General features: G+C 37.6%; 1 protein-coding gene across 1 annotated transcript in view; it reads left to right on the forward strand.

The window, feature by feature from the left end:
* Positions 1-19,630: 19,630 nt before the first annotated feature.
* Positions 19,631-25,253, forward strand: part of LOC116031558 (serine carboxypeptidase-like 11) — a 12,967-nt gene continuing 7,344 nt past the window's right edge. The window contains exons 1-6 of the mRNA XM_031273796.1: positions 19,631-19,814; positions 20,198-20,343; positions 21,997-22,076; positions 22,146-22,268; positions 22,363-22,465; positions 25,098-25,135. Coding sequence (XP_031129656.1) covers positions 19,639-19,814; positions 20,198-20,343; positions 21,997-22,076; positions 22,146-22,268; positions 22,363-22,465; positions 25,098-25,135 — 666 coding nt within the window. The 5' untranslated portion in view covers positions 19,631-19,638. The remainder of the gene's footprint in view (positions 19,815-20,197; positions 20,344-21,996; positions 22,077-22,145; positions 22,269-22,362; positions 22,466-25,097; positions 25,136-25,253) is intronic.

Here is a 25,253-nt window from a genome sequence, read left to right on the forward strand (position 1 = left end):
ATTGGGTAGGGATAGCTTTTAAATGGGTTGTGGCCGACTGGTGGGAGTATTGAGTAGACATTTTTTTTATGATGATGATGATGATGATGATGATGATGATGATGATGATTATGATGATGATGATGATGATGATGATGATGATGATGATGATGATGATGATGATGATGATGATGATGATGATGATGATGATGATGATGATGATGATGATGATGATGATGATGATGATGATGATGATGATGATGATGATGATGATGATGATGATGATGATGATGATGATGATGATGATGATAATTTTTACAACACAAATCTTTTTAAATTTTAAATTTTAAATTATAAAATTTAAAACAATTTAATAATACTTTTTAAATATAATTTAATAATAGCTAAATAAACTAAAATAAATAAGTTATGCCCTTATAAAAAGTATATGTTGATTTAAATTTTATAATCATTTATCAATAAGGATTTATATATTTTGTTATAACCAGTTTATACAATCAGTTGGTCAATCCAATTAACACAATCAGTTACTAACTGTCACGTAACTCGATCAGCTATCGGCCATTTACCAAACACCCGTATAAAATGAAATTAGATATATTACACAAATAGAGCTACTTTACACATAACGACGCAGACAAGTGTCGTTTGTTTTCATTAAAAGAAACAACACTGTTTTGGGTCATGGTCTATAATGCTTTGTGGACCATGGTCCATAGTATAATTTGCGAATAAAGGGTTAGTGGGTTATATTAATTATATATATTGGGCCATTGGGGTTATATTATTATAAATATAATAATAATAATAATATTTTAGTTATAATATGTATAATAATATTTTAGATTAGTCATCAGTCCTCGCCTAAGAATGAGTCCTCATTTGATTTGAAATATATAGATATACTAGTATTTGTACGCGCGATGCGCGAAAGTTCATGCCCAATATTAAAACATTAATAAATATAAATAATTAAAAATTTTAATTCTAATTATATAAAAATATAGTATATGTATTTTATACACAGACATATATGATTTACCATGTATAGAAATTTAACTAAAATATATTCAACCATTAAATTAATTATATAATGATTTTACTAAAATGATAATTAAGGAATAGGAAAATGATATGATAGATATAGGTGTATGATAATAATGATGGAGTTAAAAACTAACGGTGTTATAACGGTGTAAGGGTAGTTTTGTATAACAACAATGTAGTAGGGATAATTTTGTCTAATAACATTGAAGTGTACAACATTTAAAGTAAAATGTACAAATTTATTAGCATATAGAAAGAGGGACATAAATCAAGGATATAACCTTGATTGAGACTTATTAAGTTTTTAGATATAAACAGGTCAGATCTGCATGCTAGTTGGCCAGGCCTTTACATATAGGCAAATTATTGCATGGACCATGGTCTATACAACTGTGTGGAACAAAAATAAAAAATATATATTTTTATTATACTAAAAGTACATTATTTTTGTACTGAAGACACATTATTTGATAGTATATATAAAATAATGCACCTTTAGTACTTAAATAATGTATTTTATGTACAAAAATAATGTACTTTTAGTATATTAAAAATGCACTTTTCATTTATGGTTCACACAATTATGTGGACCATGGTCCATGCAATAATGGTGGTTACTTAGGCCTATTTAACGTAATATGCTTCTAAATAGGCCTAAGTCTGGCCCTATTTATTTACCCTTTCCACAAAGTGTAATCATAAAAATCATGTCTCATTTCCCTGTAATATTTTCATCCCTTCCGCATTTGAATTGTGCCTAAAAGTTTAAGAAATAAAAGCCGCTCATGTACCCATCTCAATAAAGTCTACTCAATTACATCCTCATGATCATTTGGTCGTTTAAAGCAAATATATGCATTGTTAGCATTGAAAATTTAAATGGATTGATTTGTGTGCTATTGGGCTTGGATGGATAATTATTTGCTTTAATTAATTAATTGAACTAATGTTTATTTAATTAGGTTAATTAAATGGCCCATTGAATAATTAATTAGATGATCCTACTCTTCAAACAGCATGTGTGGAGGAGTTGAGAGGATCTAGAGTATGTAACCTTCTAACCTCTGAAGGTGCTTGGGACGAGGATTTACTACGCGACCTCTTTGTTGAAGCCGATATCGTAAGGATTCTGCGTACTCCTATCTCATCTAGCTATCCAGACTCTTGGTGTTGGAAGCATGATATGCATGGTTCCTATTCGGTTCGTTCAGGCTATCATATTCTCACCCGTGATCATATGCAACAAGAGCCAATGTTGGAATTTACTGATTGGAGGAGATTATGGAATCTGAAGGTGCCACCCAACATTAAGAATTTTTTGTGGCGTTGTGTCCGGAGTTTGCTACCCGTGCTGGAGGTTCTGCGTACTAAGCATGTATCTGTTGGAGGCGGCTGTTCGCTTTGCAGTGCCACATTGGAAACAATTGAACACATTTTATGTGAATGTCCAGTGGCCTGTCAAGTTTGGGGTTCGAATGCAATTATGAATGGTCTTTCTTTTGTGGATTTTGTTAAAATGGAGTTGGGTAATCCTAATGGTGATCGTGGCATACGTATGGCTGCCATCTTCTGGACGTTGTGGAAGGTGCGAAATGACCATGTGTGGAATGGAAAAAATTGGGTGCTCAGCATGATAAAAGCTCATGTAGATTCTCTTATATTCTCCTGGAAGCAAACTTACAGTTCTAACATGGCTTCTAATCAAGGTAACACTCTCTCCTCTCATGGGAGTTGGCTATGTCCACCGCAAGGTCGTTTGAAATGTAATGTTGACGCTGCTCTTGTGGATGATAGTGTAAGTTTTGGAGCTGTTATTAGAGATCACGCGGGCAAATTTGTCGCTGCATGTGCTGGTCGAATGAATTGTGCTCGAGATCCTTATCTAGCTGAGTCTATGGCAGTGAAAGAGGCTCTTACCTGGCTAAAGAGACGCAACATGGCTAATATCATTGTCGAGTCAGATTGTTTAAATTTCTATACCAATTTTAATTCTTTGTCTGCAGACTTTTCTTATATTGGTTTAATCATTAAGCAATGTCGTTTAATTGCTAGAGACATTGGAGACACTGTTGTCTGCCATGTCAAAAGGTCAGCGAATCATGTGGCTCATGTGCTTGCACGGGCGGCTGGTTCTTTTCCTGTCCTTACTGAGTGGGACACAGTTCCGCCGGGTTGTATTTCGGACTTGATTCTATTTTGATTTTAATGAAGGTGCTTTTGTTTTCAAAAAAAAAATTGGTTTAATTATTTATTAATTAAATGTAATGGGATGTTGGATTGTTCAGCCCAAATTGAAGAAATAATTAAGTTGGACCTGGGTATTGAGTCAATTGGATCGTTTCAATTGGTGGGTTTTGACTTGGTTTGACCCATCAAGAATTATATGTGGATTATGTAATTTTGAAGAAATTGTGGATATTATAAATTGGTTTGAAAATATAAAATCATGAATCTAGACATAATGGTATCCCGATACATTCCTTATATTTAATTCAAAATTATTAAATTAAATATATGAATTATCTAAAGGGATACGATTGTTAGATTTTCTCTACACACCCACCACTATAAATAGTGGTTTCATTTTCAAGGAAAGAGAGCTCTGAAGATCTGCATACAAACTCTGCCGAAATCTCGCCAAAATATCGTCTGGAACATGCCTGCAGTATAGGAATACGCCTTTTAAGCACTGGAAGCCCTTCTTTGAAGATCAAACTGCATACAAGCCCTTCATCGAAGAACAAGCTATTTAACTCCGGGGGCCGTTCAGCAAGGAACACTTCCCAGTTCAGCATACTCTGAACTCAGTACACTTCCAGTTTAGCATATTCTGAACTCGGTACACTTACAAACTTCACACACTTCCAGTTCAGCATATTCAGAACTTAGTGCACTTCCAATTCGGCATACTCCGGATTTGGCACATTTCCAATCGGCATATTTCTAGTAGAGAATCAGATGACTTATACACAGAGATTGTACATCTTTTTCGTTTGATACATACTACTTCATTGTAACCGATACTTTGAATTTTGAATATATACAATTCATGTTTTTCACGTTTACATACATGACACAGGGAGTACTTGTTGCCAGAATAGATTTTTCCATCTAAGTTACACACACAATTTTGTTTGATAAAAATAATCAAACCATACAGAATAGTCTACGAGAAACCTAACCCCGCAGTAGCAGAAGCAAAAGCAGCGTTGATCTCCAGACATAGTTGATGTGTGACGCCTCTTGGACGGTATGTAGGCCGTCAACCATTTTGTGGGTCGTTGACATTGTTGTGTTGATTTGGAAACGATGGGACAAAAATGTGTACGAATAAAAAGGTGGACTAAAATGTGTAAATTACTAAGCTCATTATCTTCTTCTAATTAGGATTTTTGAGAAGAAGGTAATAAGACTACCTTCTTTAACAAAAAAAAAAAAAAAAACAAAGAAAAAAAAAGTAAAGGCTGATGAAAGTACTCTTAATACCTTCTTCTTCCCCTCTCATAATTAGAATATTAATTCTTATTACTACTACTAATAATTATTATTATTATTACAATAATAATAATAATAATAATAATAATAATAATTAGTGTTGTTTTATTATTATTATTATTATTATTTAGTAGTAGTAGTTATTATTATTATTTGTACGCGTACTCATTATTATTATTATTATTATTATTATTATTATTATTATTATTATTATTATTATTTACAGATATAATGAAAGGCCTGTATAATCTCGCATTATCGATTCTGAAAGCGATGAGGAGGATGCTCGAAGTACTGCGAGTTCTGATCGTGAAATTCAACTTATGCATTTCGATTTTGAACAAATTCATCAAATGCATGATGACTAACCACAACGGAGATGTACGGTTAGGCGCCCGGCCGCGGAGGAGGCCATTTTCGGACTTTCTCGACGCGGCTGGGCGCCAATTAATCGGTACCTAGATGCTATACAATTATAATTATCAAGATCGTCGCAATACAAACAATAAAATAAATAAATAAATACATAATAAACATATTTAAAAATATGTTATTATTATCCTACAATCCATCTTTGTTAATGTGTGTTTTTTTTTTTTTGAAAATTTGATGTTGTTAATTAATATTTAATAAAATAAAATTTTAAAAACAAATTTGAAATAATAAAAATTGCAAGGGTTGCGAATTCTTGGTCAAAGCAAAAGAAAATAAAAGAATGTACTCTCATTACCTTCTTTTCAAATAGGGTTTTGAAAAGAAGGTAATGGCATTAGTAATTTGCATATTTTTGTCTAGAATTTAATCTACACATTTTTGTCCAAATGATGTTAAATCCACATAATTTTGGCTATGACTCGCCATTTTGCCTCACACTTGAGGCAGAATCCCAGATGGAGTTGATGTGTGACATCTCTTGGACGGTACACCGTCAACCATTTTGTCTCACACTTACTCAAAACTCCAAATGGTGTATAAGTGTCTATTGAGCAGCATGAGTACCTTGAACTATATATGCTATATAATGAATATTCTATATATATATCATCAATCCAGATTTATATTGGGGTCTAGTTGAATAATAACTTCTAGTTATTCAGTCCAACCAAACTACTTAATAAGCAGCTCGCAACTTGCATCACTTAATAAGGCCTAATATAATATATATATATATTAGTATGGAAAATCTTACAAATTTCCCATACATACCACAATATAAGTTCTCTTGGTTATCGTAGGTTTGTTACACCTAATTCAAATTCATAGAAGGGGGTAACTATGTATTGATATTACAGTCACCGTAACATGAACTGGAATATTTACTGGAGTAGGTATAAAAGATTCATCTTTTTTTTTTTTTGATAAAAAAGAAGAGGGTGAAACCCAAAAACAAGGACAGAAAAGACTAAGTCACAGAAACAACACCCCCACGAACTGGGGATCCTCGCAAAGAAGTAACGCCCATACGGTCCTCCTATAGCTGAGCGTCGACACTTGTTGGGGCACTAGCAATATCAACAAGAGTCGTTCGGCTGTGTAAGGCGAATTTAGCAAGGGCATTAGCGACCTTGTTCTGTTCACGGTAGATATGTTTGTGATAAGTGCAAAAGATACCACTTTTATACGGTTGTTCGTGGATCGTTTAGTATACAAGTTAAAGCTTTTATGAATGTTTTAGTGTTAAATTGCGTTAGAATGCTTCATATTGCCATTGGACCCCGTTCCACACTTGGTTAATCATTTTGTAGGTAAAAAGATGGGCAAAAAGGCAGAAAATGGCTAGATTTGGAAGAAGGATTCACGAGTCGAAGTTGGAGTGCGAAATACACCATGGACGCCCTGTGGACGCCCCAGTGGACGCGCGTCCAACGCGCGTCCACCCCTGCGTCCAATTTTTCACTCTCTGAAGTTTGAAGTCTGTGCAGCAGTCTGCTGTGGACGCGCAGTGGACGCGCGCGTCCACCCGGGCGTCCATCAGAACGCTCGCAGAAGTTGAAGTCTGGACGCATTTATCGCAGTGGACGCGCCCGTGGACGCGCGTCCACCCGTGCGTCCATCGCGGAAAATTGGCGGTTGGGCGAGATTTAAAAGGGGAATTGAGCCATTTTGCAGGAGATCCATCACACTTCAATTTTAGATCTCTTTAGAATATTTCTCTCTCTAGGATTAGCCTAGAGAGATCTCCCCCAATTCACTCCACATTCCCAATTCACTCCACATTGCAATTCTTAGTTTAGATTATAATTAGAGAAGAATTCCATTGTTGCAAGATTGTGATCTACATTCAAGTTCAAGATTAAAGTTCAATTTCAAGTTCAAGTTCAAATTCAAAGTTCAATTCCTAGCTAAGTCTTCCTTTTAATTTCTTGTCATTACTTTTGCCTTTTGCTATTTCAATTTCAAGTATGATTAGATAGATCTTTGTGGATTTGGATTGAGCAATGTTTTATGGATGTTCTTGAGCTTTGAATTGATCAATTAGGTTTTGCAATTGCTTTGATTATGAGTTTGATTGTGTGAATGGTGATCTTCTTTGACTCTTGTGTGGGAATGATCAACCTATATGAGAGGTGTTTGGAGAAGGAGTCTCACCTACGAGAGTAGGGATACTCCTTAGCCTAGCCTAGCATGTTTCCTTCCCACCTTTGAGAAAAGGGGGATTGGAAGGCAAATAGTACACCATGTGTTCGATAATTTGCCTCACCTAGCCTAGTTGCCATGAGAATGGGACTATGGACTAGATGATAGGCCAATGACCACGAGAGTGGCGTTGGCATAGTTGTCTTGCCTCATTTTCATTATCTAAGTGTTGCTAGCCTAGTATCTTAGGAAATCAAGGATACCTATATGAGTTGCAATATCCAAATCCTCCTTTCCACTTAATTGTTTCCTTTGTGTGTTCCTTATTTTCCTTATGTTTCATGCACCTTTCTTACCTATGTTTGGGTTAGCTTTCGAACACTAAACACTCTTGAGCTTAATCCCCTTACCGCTTGATTTCCCTCCTTGCCATCCTTTGAGAACGATACTCGGGAACTTCTTCCCGTTTTACCACCTATTCCTTTCCATCCACCGCGAAAACTACACCCTTCAAATGGCGCCGTTGCCGGGGATGGCATCGGTTTTTGAGTAGTAAGTGCCTTTGGATTAACATGAGCAAGTGTTCAAGTTAGAGAGTCTAACCCCCCCATTTACTTTCTATTTTTGCAATTTACTTTGCTTACATTTTAATCTTTTTGTCATTTCAATTGCTACTACCCTCACTTGCAACTACTTCTAGTTGCAAAACACTCTCTTATCTTTGTGTTGATAGGTTGATCCTCTATAATGTATTCTCAAGCAAGATATAAACAAGAGGATTACTGTGAAGATCAAGGTGGATATAGGCAACCAAGGGGAGGCTATAATGCTCAAGTTTCTAACCCCTATGGTTATAGAGATTATGAGGACTATGAACAACCTTACTCAAGGACATATGGATCTTCACAAGAAGAATACCAACCAAGAAGGCAACCATCAATACCTCAATATGATGATAAGGCATATGATGTGTATGATGATCCACCACCAAGGCAAATATCAAGAACTCAATATGATGATAGAGAATATGGTGATTACCACTACTCAAGAAGAGCCCCACCACTACCTCAAAGCTATGATTCAAAATCTTACCAATCTACCCACTATGACGAGGATGATAACTACCCTCAACAAAGAGGATTCTCTAATTCTCAATCCTACGACTCTTACCCATCCCAATCCTACTCTCCACAATCTTACACTCAAAACACACCTCTACCCAAAAAGAAATCTATTATCGAGCACATGTATGACCATTGGTTGAAACCCAAGCCAAGAGACCCAAATGACCGCTTCAAGACCATTGAGGAACACATGTTTGAAGATATGAATCGACAAGTGATTTGTTATGTTTGTAAAGGGCCTCACTATAGGTATCAATGCCAAAAGTACCCATATTGCAAGAAATGTAAGACTAACTTCCCATGTGAATGTAGGTACAAGCACCATAGGGACGAAATTGATCAAGAGTGCAACCACTATGAGAATGAGGAGTACATGATGCAACCATATGAGGAGGAAAACATGGAAGACATGAAGAACAAGATGTTGGCAAGGATAGAAGAATTAAAGCAAGAAATGGCCAATATTAGGGAAGGGTGGAAGCAAGAATATGAGAATGTTGAGGAAAAGGAGGGTGATGGTGATGTGGAGATAGTGTGGGAAGAGGAAAAGTCATGTGGTGACACTATTGAGCTTGCATGTGGTAAGACACTTGACCCTATTAGTGTTAGCACTACTCTTGGTGATAAAATTTCTAAATCTTGGGCCGACATGTGTGATGAGAATGATGATTGTGATGATATTGGTGTGCCTATTCATTTTGATAATGCTAACATTGATTGTGTTGATAATGGAGTTGAAAAAGTGGTAGATATGCCTAGTGAAAATAATTGCATAATTGAAGATGTTGATAATGAGGTCAATTTTCTTAACCCTTATGACTTTAATGATAGTGATTCATTTGACTCCTCCGATGATGATGATGAAAATTGTGTTGATCCTTGTGAAAACAATTCTTTCGTTTCTTTAAATGAGAATGATGTTCTTGAGTCTTTTACTTTTGGTGATGAATCTTTGTCAAATGAGCTTGCTAATGATTTGCATGAGATGCTTTGTGGTGATGATGATATGAATATCGATGCTAGCTTGTGTGATCTAATTGATATTGAATTGGTGAACTTCCATGATAATTGCCTTAATGATGCTTTATATATTCATGACTTGATTGGTAAAGATCGGAGTGAAGAGAGTGTGACTATAGAAAAGGAAAATGAAGAAGAAAATTTTGAAAATGAGAAAGTGTTGTTTGAGGAAGTTCATGGCAAAATCATAGAAAAGGAAAAGGAAAAGACAAGAAATGAGAGTGTTCGGGAGGAAGTTGAGGAGAAAGTGAGAAATGATGAAAAGGAGCTTGGTGAAAAGAAGAAAAATGAAAAACGAGGTAAGTCGGAAGAGAATAGCATACTCGTGGACGTGGATAGCTGCAAACCTTTGGAAGAGAGTATGCTATGTATAGAATTAAAGGAATTTGCCAATGCCCGTCATTTAAGGGTATATCTTGAAGAAAGAGTGGATGGGGCAAAAGGACTTGTCCCCGTCCAAGTATGTTGGAATGAGGGCTTGAGAGTTGCGTCGGGCTACGGACGTTAAACGGAGCGCTTCTCGGGAGGCAACCCGAGGTTATCTTACATTTTTATGCATTTTGTTTTTGTTGTTTACTTTTGCTTTCAATAAGTTTTGCATTAATGGAAGTTAAATTCTCTAATATGGTTTGTAGTATTGCAATGTGTTTGTTGATGGTATAGGGAAATTGATAAATGGCTCAAAGCTAAGAGGTTATGCCTTTCCCAACCATGATTAAAGGCAAGGTACTCGAAGAGAAGCAACAAGGGGAGTCTCTTTATCTCCCTTACTTATTTTCATTACCTATATGCTTTCGTTTTAAAGTGTGGAAACCAGGAATTGATGGCATGACGCTTTGCATTTGCATGTTGTGAATCATTCATAAAAGCATGTTTGTTGTGATCCTCCTAGCCCATAGCCCACTTCTAAAGTGTGGAAAGGGCATTGCACTAGGCGAATGACCTTATCTCTTTCCCACCGTGTGCATAGAGCGAACATCGAGGACGATGTTCATTTCTAAAGTGTGGAAAGGGAAGCACTTTGTGCTTAAAATGTGGTTAAGTATATGATGCTTAGTATAGAATCTTGTGTGGTGTTGAAATTAATGTTTTGTTTAATCTATCTTAGAAATGTGTTGCTATGAAGGAATAATTGAGTTCAATGTTGAATATCCCTTGATATGAATTCTTTTGCACTTGTGAAATTTGATTATATTGTGTGCTTGCATGATAATTCACCCTCTATTTTGTTTGGACCATAGTCAATGATCCCTCGAAGTGGGAGTGTGCACTCGCCAATGCTAGAAAGATAATATGCTAAGCCTGGAAATGAACATAATTTTTGTTTTTTTTGCTCTCCCGAAGGTGGCGTGTGGGGTTGTGAAGGTGATGCTTTGCTTTATTTTGTTTAAAAGAGCCCAATGAGGCCAAAACCCCAAAAGAGCCCAATGAGGCCACCTTAGGATATGAAAAAGATGAACTGTCTCGCTAGGGCAAGTTAGGGGCAACCATTGCACTGTCTTCGAAAAAGCGTAGAGCTCTACGTGAAGTCGGTTGCCCCAATACGAGGTCTTGGGAGATGAGAAAATTTAAGAGAGCCATTCCGCCAAGATTCGGGCACCCATTGCACCGTCTTCGAAAAAGCATGGAGATCCATGTGAAGTCGGGTCGCCCGATGAGGTTATCTTGGGGAATGAGAAAAGGAGAGATCTATCCCGTTAGGACCGGACACCTATTGCACAGTTCTCGAAAAAGCATGGTTAGGACCGGACACCTATTGCACAGTTCTCGAAAAAGCATGGAGCTCCATGTGCACCTATTGCACAGTTCTCGAAAAAGCATGGAGCTCCATGTGAGATTATTGCACAGTTCTCGAAAAAGCATGGAGCTCCATGTGAGATCGGGGCACAGTTCTCGAAAAAGCATGGAGCTCCATGTGAGATCGGGTAGCCCTTCTCGAAAAAGCATGGAGCTCCATGTGAGATCGGGTAGCCCGATGGTTGGTCTTGAGGGGTAGTAGACAACCTTGAAGCCTTTTTTTTTTGTTGTTGTTAATCACGCTAGAATCTAGGGGGCTTGAGGTTATAAGGTTGGACTATTAGCATTGACTTGTGCACATCGTTCCCACTAGTTGACTCGGCTAGTGGCCCTTGCAAAATATTTGGTGAATTCCCTTTTGGTATGCATGCTTGAAAAGTGTGAAACAAAGTCTATTACCGAAAATTTACTTTACCAAAAGAAGGGTGTCAAGTCTTGGGATATTCACTATTGAACTTTATGATTCATTTATGGACACATTTCTTTGATAGAATAAAGGAAACATTAATTTCAATATTGTGCTTTGTTATTCCATCTAGCTCATATGCGTTTCTAAAGCTTGGTGATATCTTTTGCACTTATTGTGTTAGTTGTCCTATGATTGCTTGCTTGAGGACAAACAAGGTTTAAAGTGTGGAAAGTTTGATAAGTGCAAAAGATACCACTTTTATACGGTTGTTCGTGGATCGTTTAGTATACAAGTTAAAGCTTTTATGAATGTTTTAGTGTTAAATTGCGTTAGAATGCTTCATATTGCCATTGGACCCCGTTCCACACTTGGTTAATCATTTTGTAGGTAAAAAGATGGGCAAAAAGGCAGAAAATGGCTAGATTTGGAAGAAGGATTCACGAGTCGAAGTTGGAGTGCGAAATACACCATGGACGCCCTAGTGGACGCGCGTCCAACGCGCGTCCACCCCTGCGTCCAATTTTTCACTCTCTGAAGTTTGAAGTCTGTGCAGCAGTCTGCTGTGGACGCGCAGTGGACGCGCGCGTCCACCCGGGCGTCCATCAGAACGCTCGCAGAAGTTGAAGTCTGGACGCATTTATCGCAGTGGACGCGCGTCCACCCGTGCGTCCATCGCGGAAAATTGGCGGTTGGGCGAGATTTAAAAGGGGAATTGAGCCATTTTGCAGGAGATCCATCACACTTCAATTTTAGATCTCTTTAGAATATTTCTCTCTCTAGGATTACCCTAGAGAGATCTCCCCCAATTCACTCCACATTCCCAATTCACTCCACATTGCAATTCTTAGTTTAGATTAGAATTAGAGAAGAATTCCATTGTTGCAAGATTGTGATCTACATTCAAGTTCAAGATTAAAGTTCAATTTCAAGTTCAAGTTCAAATTCAAAGTTCAATTCCTAGCTAAGTCTTCCTTTTAATTTCTTGTCATTACTTTTGCCTTTTGCTATTTCAATTTCAAGTATGATTAGATAGATCTTTGTGGATTTGGATTGAGCAATGTTTTATGGATGTTCTTGAGCTTTGAATTGATCAATTAGGTTTTGCAATTGCTTTGATTATGAGTTTGATTGTGTGAATGGTGATCTTCTTTGACTCTTGTGTGGGAATGATCAACCTATATGAGAGGTGTTTGGAGAAGGAGTCTCACCTACGAGAGTAGGGATACTCCTTAGCCTAGCCTAGCACGTTTCCTTCCCACCTTTGAGAAAAGGGGGATTGGAAGGCAAATAGTACACCATGTGTTCGATAATTTGCCTCACCTAGCCTAGTTGCCATGAGAATGGGACTATGGACTAGATGATAGGCCAATGACCACGAGAGTGGCGTTGGCATAGTTGTCTTGCCTCATTTTCATTATCTAAGTGTTGCTAGCCTAGTATCTTAGGAAATCAAGGATACCTATATGAGTTGCAATATCCAAATCCTCCTTTCCACTTAATTGTTTCCTTTGTGTGTTCCTTATTTTCCTTATGTTTCATGCACCTTTCTTACCTATGTTTGGGTTAGCTTTCGAACACTAAACACTCTTGTGCTTAATCCCCTTACCGCTTGAATTCTCTCCTTGCCATCCTTTGAGAACGATACTCGGGAACTTCTTCCCGTTTTACTACCTATTACTTTCCATCCACCGCGAAAACTACACCCTTCAGTTTGAACTCAAGCGATTGAAAACGGGAGGTAGCCTCTAAACAACGTTCAACAATGTTATGCACGCCCCCCTTTGAAGTCCCAGTAGTGCGCAGCTGTTCAATAATCGATTTGGAATCGCTCTCCAAAATAGCAGTTGTAAACCCGAGCCGCAACGCCTGTTGAAGGCCATGCCAGACTGCCCAAGCTTCCGCCTCATCAATGGAACAAATCCCAATGTTCACTGCGAAACCTCCCCTCCAGTTCCCAAAATGATCCCGAACAATGCCTCCACATGCTGCCTGTCCATCACCGGACTTCCTACCATCGACATTGATTTTGATACAACCTGTCCGCGGCTTGCTCCAAGAGACTAAAACATTGCGCTCCGGTACTGGAACTAGAGCCGGGCTCTTTGCCTTCGAGAAAGCACTCATGATATCCACTTCCTGCCTCTTTAACCAAAGCAATTTTTGATCATTCGGCATACACCGATGATTAAAAATACGGTCATTCCGCCATTTCCATATCCACCAAAGGCGGATGGCGAACTTCTCAGGCCAGCCATCCTCAAATCCCTTGCTCTTGTCGCCCTTAATGTTAGCCTCTAGCCAGTCCTCCCAGTTTAGACGGCTCAGGCATGTGCTTGTTGCCGCGGTAAAAGCTCCTCGCCAGACGCTAACAGCTTCCTTGCAGCGTCGGAACAGATGTTCACCACCCTCCGCCGTCCCTGCACAAACAGAACACTCAACGTTAGATGTAATGTGTCGCCTCGCCCTTTCGATGTTAGTTAAAAGTCTCTTATGCGTGAGGAGCCAGACAAAGACACAGATCCTGTTAGGCACTTTCAGCTTCCATATACGCATCCAAGTAGCGCGGTTCTCCTCCCCTGTAGAAGGAACCAAAAAAGCGTAAGCCGATTGTATAGTAAAATCCCCATTAGGCTCAGGACCCCATGTCGTCTCGTCCTCGCTTTTAGCGTTACCCGAGAGCATAACTCCGCTAAGCTTCTGAATAACAGTAGGCGGTAAATAATTTGCGAATAGCTCCCATTTCCACCCTATACCCTCTTCCCACATGTCATGAACCTTCCGATAGAGCTCTGGTAAACTTAGAGTGGTGGTTAAAAAGTTGCATAAGGGTTCGTGAGTCAACCATCTATCCATCCAAAAGTTCGTCTGCTTCCCACTATGAATCGATATCCTCATCCCTGCCTCGACAATATGTTTAGCACTCTCAATACCTCTCCACACTGCCGAAGCCTCGACTCTAGTCCCCTGCGATCTCCTCCGCCTTTCGTACGCCGCATACTTGCTCACTAGCGCGATGGCCCATAAGCTGGTAGATTCTTTCTGAAGTCGCCACCGCAGTTTCGCCATATAGGCCATATTCAACTCATGCATTCTTGGAATACCTAAACCCCCTTCCTATAGGCGTAGTCACAACATCCCACCTCACCAAATTAAGCTTGTTCTGGCCCGGACTCTGAGCAGCTCCATTCCATATAAACCGTCTCGTACTCTTCTCAATCTCCTCGCATACACCTTTGGGGAGCACTGCCGTTTGCATGGCATATGTCGGGATAGCACTAAGAACCGATTTGGCGAGAATAACTCTGCCAGCTAACGATAAGGTTTTGGATTTCCAACCCTGCAGCCGCCCCTTAATTCTTTCCAGTAAACTGCTAAAATTGTCCCTTGAAACCCGCCCATGCATCGCTTGGACTCCCAAGTACGTACCCAAATCATCAGTTTTGAACAGATTCAGGTCTGTTGCAATAGACGAAGCCACGGCTGGGTCGACATTCTTAGAGAAATACACCTGCGACTTATCGTAACTCACTCTCTGACCCGAAACTTCACAAAAGCGATCCAGGCTATCCCGAATGACAGCCACTTGATCCATGGAAGCTTCCGCAAAACATAAATGCGATAGAGTTGGGCTGTCTGAAGCAAACTGAACCCCTCTCCATTCGCCCAGCAAAACTCTGCGCGTGATGTCCTGACTCAACTTCTCCATACATAAGACAAAAATAGCCGGCGACATTGCGTCACCTTGTCGAAGGCCCCGTTCAGGTGAAAAATGCGAAAGTTGTTTGCCATTCCAAAGTATTGACAGCCTAGGAGTCTGAATGCAGTGCATCATAAGCTTAATCCAACAAGCGTCGAAACCTATCTCTTCAAGTGTGGATTGAACAAAGTTCCACGACAACCGATCATAGGCCTTTTCGAAATCGAGTTTAATGGCCATATAGCCAATCGGACCTTTCTTCTTACGCAACGTATGCATTACTTCTTGGAAGACCAGAATATTGTCCGAAATCTGACGCCCCTTCACAAATGAACTTTGGTACGGACCCACAATATTCGGGAGAATAGTCTTCAAACGATTTGTAATAGTTTTAGTAATAAGCTTGTAACTAACGTTACAGAGGCTTATCGGGCGAAAATGACGAACCAAATCCGGAGATTTGACCTTAGGAATCAAAACCAGGTGAGTATCGTTTAATCCCGGAGGTAAAGTCCCTGTGTCGAAAGCCTCCTTGACAAGCTGAAACACACTGTCCCCAACGACACCCCACATACGTTGATAAAAAGCAGCATGTAGTCCATCCGGCCTAGGAGATTTGAAAGGCGCCATATCAGTCAGCGCCTTGTGCACTTCCTCAATATCTACAGGTCTGTTAAACGACCTCCAGTGTGAAGGCAAGAGTCTAGGGAACCCGACGCCCTCAGCGCACTGACGAATTGGCCTTTGTTCCTCAGTAAAGAGCGTCATGAAATACGTCCGAACATGAGTCCGCAGGTCCTCCTCTTGCGTGAGCCAAACCCCATTAACATCACGCAGACTATTAATCGTGTTCCGAGCCTTCCTAACAGTAGCGGCCGCGTGATAATACGCAGTGTTTCTATCCCCCGATGTAATCCACTGTTCCCGGGATCTTTGAAACCACATTAACTCCTCCTGATAAAGGATGTCTTGGTATTCTTGAACTAGTTTTTTCTCCAGCTTAGCGAGACCACCATGGTAAGACAAGGCAAGTCGACTTTGCACACCCGTAATCCGAGCCATAGTGATTCTTTTCCTACGATTTATATTTCCAAAGGTAGTGACATTCCATGATCTCAAAGCCGCTGTGAGGCGAGGGATATTTACCGTGAAAAGGTGGTTCTTATCCCATGAAGACTTGACCACCTCAACCAGACCCTCATGAGTAAACCATGCGGCTTGAAACCTGAAGTTTGATAGCCTCCTCGTAAAGTCTAGTCTGGCGGTCCTAACCAAAAGGGGTGTATGATCCGACGACAACCTTGGGAGGTGCGTGACCGAGGCGTCTGGGAAGCAATTTCTCCAATCAGCATTACACAAAGCTCTATCCAGACGAGCCCCCTTTGCTATGCCAGCTTCGTTACCTCTCATCCATGTGAGCTTTGGTCTAGTGAAACCCATGTTAATGAGGCCTTCACTCTCAATCCATTCGGCAAAATCTGCACAACGATGCGAAGAAAACGCACTGTAGTTACTAGTCTCATCTTTGTTCAGAACTGCATTAAAATCACCCACTATCATCCAGGGCCCAACTAAACCGTGATTTGCCATGGTGAGAGCAGACCAGAGACGCCGACGCAGGCTGTGTGAAGAGCTGCCGTACACCATAGCTAGAAACCAATCGGCTCGATTTTGCTCTCGTACCTGCAAAAGGATAAACTGAGGATGTGTAGAAATAATCGAAAGGTTGCAAGAATTGTTCCAAAGCACCCAAATACCACCACTAAAACCTACTGCCTCAACCCTAACCCAGTCCGAGAAGCCTAATTTCATGCAAACGGAGTTCGCATGGGATCCGGAGACCTTAGGCTCCACGAGACCAAGAACCGAGGGCTTATGAGTACTTATATGGTTCCGTAGGACACGGTGGAACTCACGACCAGCCGCACCTTGACAATTCCAGAATAAACAACTCATGGAAAACAGGGAAGAAAAAACAAACAGAAAAAACACGAAACACAACAGAGAAACACGAAAAAAACTCAAATGGTCGAGTCACAGGCATCCCCTGCCTGACCCGCCTCCCTACACATGTCATCTTCCATCACCACATCCCCCTCCGCATCCATTCCGTCGGGAGGATCAGCATGGTGTTCAAGAGACTCGGTGTTAGCAACAGCCGGCACTTCTGCGGCTAACTCCTGCGTCGTGACCCTCATAGTGCGAATGACATTCCCCCATCCTCGCCACGGTTCACCACATGCTCATCCTCTTCCGCTGCCCTTCGTGATCCTCTCCTTTGATTACTCTGTCTTGACGTTTCCCCTACCTCCACTGGGGTCCGTCTTCCCGAAATGGGTTCATTTTCAATCTGTTTCTCATTAGCGATAACGTTTGACCGACGTTGACGCCCTTCCAGGCTAGTCCGGGGAACCGATTGAGGCATCGCATCATTCACATCCATCCCATCCCTGATTTCAGTTTCGCCGCCGAACTCACAATTCTCACCATCGCCATTGGTTCCCCCCGGTACCTCCTCTGTCTCCAGCGGATTAAACCTGGAACCCGTGGCACCTGCTTTCGCCATTGCCGCAGCTTTGTGAGCCTGCTGCCCCTCAGTTGGTCCACCCCTTCGAGAATCAAATGTGGCCCCTGCTGCCGACGATCCGTTCTTGTGACGAGCATCCAAGAGCCATACGGCGCTAACCCAGAGGTGGAAGCCTTCCGTGCAGTAATTCCCGGAGTGCGGTTTTCCGGACCCGGTGGATTAGCTGCCTCAGCACCATCCAGCCCAGCGACACCACCCGCAGCAGTGCCCGTCGGGCATGACTCCTGTCGATGACCATACATCCCACACGCAAAGCAAACAAGGTTTTTATTTTTTATCTTGAATGCTCAACATCTGGTCTGGTTATTTTTTATTTTTTATTTCTTTACTTATTTTTATAAATATGCAATTCTACTCATTTTCCAGAAAATGATTCAAACATACAAAGACAGTTTTCCAGAATACATCCAAATACTGCATTAGTTATGAATTGTAGTGTTATGAACATGGCGTAGTGTTATGAACTAGGCAGAATTATAAGTTTTCCTAAATTTATCAAAAAAAAAAAATGTCTAATACTAAAAGTAGAAAAGAATGTGAAATATTTTATAATCTGACAAAAATAAAATAGTCCGATTAATTTTTTTAATTATAAAATGTGACATTCAGGTGCACATTTTTGTGCCTTCAAGTGCATATTTTTGTGCTTTCAAATGCATAGTTTTTGTTAACTCGAAGTGTAATTTTTTAACAGAGTAGTGGATCTTGATGAATTTAATGGCTGAGGTTTATGTGCATTTTTCACCTAAGGAGTCCTTTCTCAACTGATCCAGGACATATTTATACAAATATATATAAATAAATATATATATATATATATATATGGTGAGGTTCCTATGATGAGAACTAATCTCATTCACTAAAAGACTAAATTTATGGATGAGATTAATTGGACGATTAAAAACACTCATGTTCATATTAAGTATTACGATGTGTGCATAATTACATCGGGTTTAAATCACATAAACCGAAACCCATATATAATACTGGTTTCAAATTTCTGATGATCTCTATGAAAAGATATTTTTTCATATTTTTTTTAAATGAAAAAAATACATGAAAATATTTAGGAATTTCAATAAAAAATATTTTTTCACATATTTCAAGAAGAAACGTTTTTGTCTCAGCGAGTATGTACTGTATGTGTGTCTGTGTACAATGTAATTATTTTTTTGGTAAGAAATACGGAGTACTACTGTATTATCTTAATATTTGGTTGGTGATGAATATTATAAGAATTATACTACATGGACCCCCATTTTATACTCCCTCACTTGTACTTTCTGACATGACAAGATATGATAGGTTAACTTCATCCTGTGTGTCCCAAGAAAAGTGTCAACATCAAACTTTAATATGAGGAGTACAAGTAGGGAGTACAATTTGGGAGTTATGCAGTATTTGCCATATTATAATGAAATGTAATTGCACTTTTAGTGCTCCAATTACTATATTGTTTGTTATGAAATTCAATTCTCAATTATGAAATTTAGTCCTTTTGTGACACCAATTTTGTCTTTTAATTATTTAACGCTAAATTTACAAAAAGACTGAGTTGACAATCTTTAAAGCAATGAAAGGATTTTTTTTTTTTAATTGAAAATTGAGGACTAAATTGCATAACATATAATAATTGGAGGCCGGATTAAAATTAAAATACGATTTCGTCTATCATTGAACTTGTGACTACAATTTTTTTTTTTGAAAGAATGTACCATAAATAGAAGCTCGTAACTCTTGCAGAAGAAGCCAACTAATCCGTATAAATAAAAAGTAAAAATTAGGATTTAGGTGCGAAGCCGTTGTATAAAAGAGCAGCAACCATGCAGCGTGCAAAAATGCGCCTTTTTTATTTCTTGTGACAATTAAATTAAATTTGACGAAAATGTTGTTTGCAAATCTTTTGCGACGAAGATGCAGCAGTTCTCTTCCTTTGCTTCTAGGAACCGTCGTCGTTTTATGGTTTTGCTCTTCACATCATGTTACAGCAACAGGCTCTAAGGTGGAGTATCTCCCAGGGGTTCAACCTGAAGGGCCTCTTCCATTTGAACTTGAAACCGGGTATGTGCAACTCTGATCATATCACATTTAAGTATTTTTAAGAGTAGGGTTTATTTTATAATTATTGTAAACTTGAAAATTTAGTAATGGTAAAGATCATAGTCTTTGATTTCTCAAGATAAAGGGTGCGAATGTGTACACACTTTCAATTATCCGGTCAATTATTTCCAAATACATAATCGTAATCATAAAAAATTACATATTGTCATCACATTTTTCTTATTTTTAAACCTTTGATCATCCTAAATGGGCAGATCATATTTGTCCACCGTTCTTGCCTGGGTTATTCTCATTTGATATCTCAATTATATATATATATATATATATATATATATATATATATATATATAATGAATTTAATGTACTTTGTTGTTTGTGATTAGATATATTGGTGTTGGGGAATCAGAAGATATACAACTCTTTTATTATTTTGTAAAGTCTGAATTAAATCCCAATATTGATCCTATTGTGCTTTGGATCTCCGGTGGTCCAGGATGCTCTTCTTTTGTTGCAATGACGCAAGAATTGGGTGAGCTTTAAATTTGTATCTTTTTTATTTTTTAATACTCTGTATAAGATTTTTACATGCACAACTTTGTTGTGTCAAAAAAATATTTTAAAATTCTTTTTATTAATAAATATTTTTATATTTCTTTAATTGTTTCAACAGATTTTTTATGATTTTCTAATTTTGTAATATGACATTTTATGCTTAATAGAACTTTTAATTTAGTCTTTAGATATTTGAGTTGTATCTACTAATATTAAATTAAATACTATAAATATTGAATTATAACTAACTCGATTCAAGTATAATTATATATACAATGCCTAGTGCTCAATATATATATATATATATATATATATATATATATATATATATATATATAATGCCTATAAATTGTTTCTAGGAATAATTGACAATAATATAAAGGGAAAAGGGTCAAATACACCCTCAAACTTTTGCTAAGAAATCAATTAGGCCCTTGAACTTTTGAAAGTTGCAATTAAATCCACAAACATTTTATTTTGGAGCAATTAAACCATTGACCTGTAATTGCAAGCATGGTTGCAGTAGGCACTAGGCGCTAGTCGGGCGGTAGACTAGCGTCTAAGCGGCGCCTAGGCGGTTCTAGGCGGCAACCTATAAAAACAAAAAATTAATTCAGGTGTGTGGGTGTATGTCATATATTATATTATATATATATTATATATATATCTCTTACTTCTCTTACTTATATAAATAAATAAATTTAAATATATATAAATATAATAATAAAATTAACAAGGCCGACTCGCTCGAGTTAACTCGGCTAACTCTACCGAGTTGGCCGAGTTAACTCAGTCAAATTCGGCCTAGTCGGCCAACAACTCGCCCAGTCGGCCGAGTTAGGCGCTAGGCGGCCGGCCACCTAGGCGGACGCCTAGGGAGCAATTCGCCTCGGTCTAGGAGCGTCTAGCGCCTAGGCTGGTGCCTAGGCGGCCTAGGCGGGGATTTTTACAACAGTGATTGCAAGTTAGGTCAAAATCAGCCACCGGCGATCGTTATGGCCGCTGCCTCCAGGTGGACGGAGAAGCCATCTCCGTCGCCAAGATTGACAGAGTTATCCACATTGGACCTAAACACAGCGTCACCAACACAGTACGGGTAGTCTGGGTGGTCCATCAATTCGTAAGCGCTCACAGTTTCTTCAACATGCTCCCCATCAAAATTAAGTTCCATGGCATGAAAAGTACTCCATTTCACCTTCACTGTCCGCTCCTTTGCATCCACAAATTTGACTACACCCCATCTATGGAGACTTGAAATGCTTGAGTCATCGCAAACTCCCTTTTCCAGCACAAACTGATCAGCACAAAAGTCATGGGCAACCTCCGGCCGCAACCGTAACGGTCGCCGGTGGTTGATTTTGACCTAACTTGTCTAATAAGGTTCGCCGAAATTTGGCCGTTGGGTCGCCGGAAACCTAATTGACCTGCAATTACAGGTCACCAATAGGTCAGTGAGTTTAATTGCTCCAAAATAAAATGTTCGTGGATTTAATTGCAACTTTTAAAAGTTCAAGAGCCTAATTGGCTTCTTAGCAAAAATTCGAGGGTGTATTTGACCCTTTTCCCTAATATAAATAATAAAAATATTGTGTCAAGGAAAATTTCTAAATTAAATTAACCATATGCACAGGGCCATTGTTATTTGATATACCGAAAGATATATGGACGACCTTGCCTACCTTGTCACTAAATCCTTATTCATGGACAAAGGTACTTTGTGCTTTTATAGAACATTATCGATCAATTGCTAATATATGAAGTGCATAAAATTATTGCTAGGTTGCAAGCTTTATCTTTCTAGACTTACCAGTGAGAACAGGATTTTCGTACGTTAAAAGTTCAAAAAATTATACTGTGAGTGATGTAGAAACAAGTTATCATGCAGCTGAATTTATTCGCAAGGTAAACACTTTTCAATTTTCATTGTGATAGGCACACATGCACATATATATTGTGAAAATTGCATTAGTCAACTAATACTTGGATTATTTTATAGTGGTTAGAAGATCATTTTCAATACCAGTCCAACTCATTCTATGTTGGTGGAGACTCAAATTCTGGTTTTACAGTTCCAATGGCCGTTCAAGCAATATCATATGGTAATAAGTCATTAAGAAATATTCCATTGAAGTTTATTTGATTTGTTAAAAAATAATAATTTAACTATGAATTTATCAAATATGAACTTGGAGTATTCACTCTATATATGAACTTACAATAGTTACTTAATGAATATGTAATAGCAACTTTATTAATTTACAATAATTACTTAATGAATAAGTTGTAGTGACTTTATGAATATATAGAATGCACATGCAATATAATAGTAACTTAATTGACCTGTTTTCGTGACTATAAATAATCTATAGTAATGAACCAACAATAGTGACTTTATGAACTTATATATTAATTTTTAAAAAAATCAATGTGATGTCATTTAAAAGATCTCAATTAGAGTTTTTTAACAATATTTTTTATGCATTAATTTTATTCGTATAATAAAAAATTAAAGTTAGAAAAAAAAGTTAGCTAAGTTGTTAGAAAAATATTTTTTTTGTAATACAACAAAACAATAAAAATTGGATCATATGAAATCTTCAGGCGTGTACTCACTTTCCAAGACTTTAATCTCCCTTACTAACCGACAGGAAAGTCAAGTTAAAACTTATGGGATACAAGAAAATATACAAAATTCTGAGTTACTCTACCAAGAATTTGAATTATAATTTAAATTTGAATTATTCCACGGTTAAAATATAACTGTTATAGATTGGGAAATTAAAATCATTGGTCCATATTAGTCCATAATTCTTGTGAACAAAGAAAATTTGAATATATATATTAAATTCAAAATTCTAGTTACAATGTGTATGAATATGTGGTGTGAGTGCAAGATCTCTGTGTAGTCCCCTGATTCTTCAATTAATGTCTTGAATAAAAGATTGAAGGGCCTTCGAATATCAAGTGACTTGATCTTCAAAAAAGAACTTATATGTTTGTTCTTTTGAAGGGCCTCCGAGTTCAAATGGCTTTATCTTCAATAGGAGGTTTATATCAACATTTGGCATAATCTTCATGGAGGGGCTTTTACATTTAGGATCATTTTATTCAAGCTGATTCTATGATTTTTTCCTAGGATCAATACATAGAAATAAAAGATCATATTTATAGCGGTAGGATAGAAGAGTTTTGATAACTTCAAACTCTTTTGATATTATCTAATTAACAAATTAGATAATATCAATATTATCTAAAATATATTCAAATATACTAAATATTCAAAAATAAATATATTTAATAAAATTTCAATGTCAACAAATGCCCCATCGAGACTTGCTTGTACGCCACCTGAGAACATATACCACCCGAAAGTATGTAGTGCAAGGAAGTCTCAACACTACAGTTAAAGATATAAGACCGTTTTGACTCGTGCCAAGGAGGGATATGAGGTCGTTGCCAAGGAGCCTTGATCGATATGAGGCCGTTTTAACTCGTGCCAAAGAGTATCATTTAACTTCCTCCATTTCAAATTTCATATGGGGTTTGCCCCCATATCGGTGCCTATGAGGAGATGAGAGGCAGAGATGTCCCACTGGGCGCCAATTTTTGAACAAAGAAATTTTGAATATATATATTGAATTCAAAATTCTAGTTACAATGTGTATCAATATGCGGTGTGAGTAAGTGCAAGATCTTTGTGTAGTCCCCTGATTCTTCAATTAATGTCTTGAACGCTCCATTGAAGGGTCTCCGGATTTCAAGTGGCTTGATCTTCAAAAAAAAAACTTATATGTTTGTTTTTCTGAAGGGCCTCCGAGTTCAAATGACTTTATCTTTATCAACATTGGCTTTATCTTCAATAGAAGGTTTAGATCAACATTTGGCATAATCTTCATGGAGGGGCCTTTACATTTAGAATCATTTTATTGAAGCTGATTCTATGATTTCTTCATAGGATCAATACATAGAAATAAAAGCTCCTATTTATAGCTGTAGGATAGAAGAGTTTTGATAAGTTCAAACTCTTTTGATATTATCTAATTAACAAATTAGATAATATCAATATTATCCAGAATATATTCAAATATACTAAATATTCAAAAATAAATACATTTAATAAAATTTCAGTGTCAACAATTTTCACATAAAGACTAGTTCTCATGTGATCATGCCCCTATTATATATATATATATAAAGCATTATGTTTACCGGTTGAGCTGAGCTAGCATTATGTTCCAGTTTAACATCATTTGCAGGAGTAGACCATGTTATAAGGTGCATCTGCAGACCTCAAATAACATGTTATAAGCAGCCTTTAAATAACATGCATAATCAGATTTTAAAATTTTTTCTTCTTATTAACTAGAACACCTTTCCCAATAAAAATAAATACCTACCAAACTTTAAATAATATTTATAACACCACAGCACCCCAAATATTATTTATGCTTTCATGGTTATACAATTGAAACATTAATCACCATTAATATATAAATATTTAATATAAGTTAGGAATTGTGTGATATACTTTGATTATAACTTGCGTTAATATTGCTATATGAACCTTGGTTCATGATTTAAGTATCCGTGATAAACATTTTGAGTTTAAATATGTTACAAACACTATCCATCATTACTAAATTTTAAGTGTCATGATTCTTTATTAATAATTTAAATTTTTGGTTCATATAATATATATACTTCAATAATTGGCCACTTGTTAATTTACAGGGATTGATGCAAGACTAAAGCCACGCGTTAATCTTAAGGTTGGTCAAGATTTTAAGTATTAACATGTTTCATTTACAATATATATATATATATATATATATATATATATATATATATATATATATATATATATATATATATATATATATATATATA

This window comes from Ipomoea triloba, chromosome 10 (genome assembly GCF_003576645.1).
Source record: "Ipomoea triloba cultivar NCNSP0323 chromosome 10, ASM357664v1".
Lineage (NCBI taxonomy): Eukaryota > Viridiplantae > Streptophyta > Magnoliopsida > Solanales > Convolvulaceae > Ipomoea > Ipomoea triloba.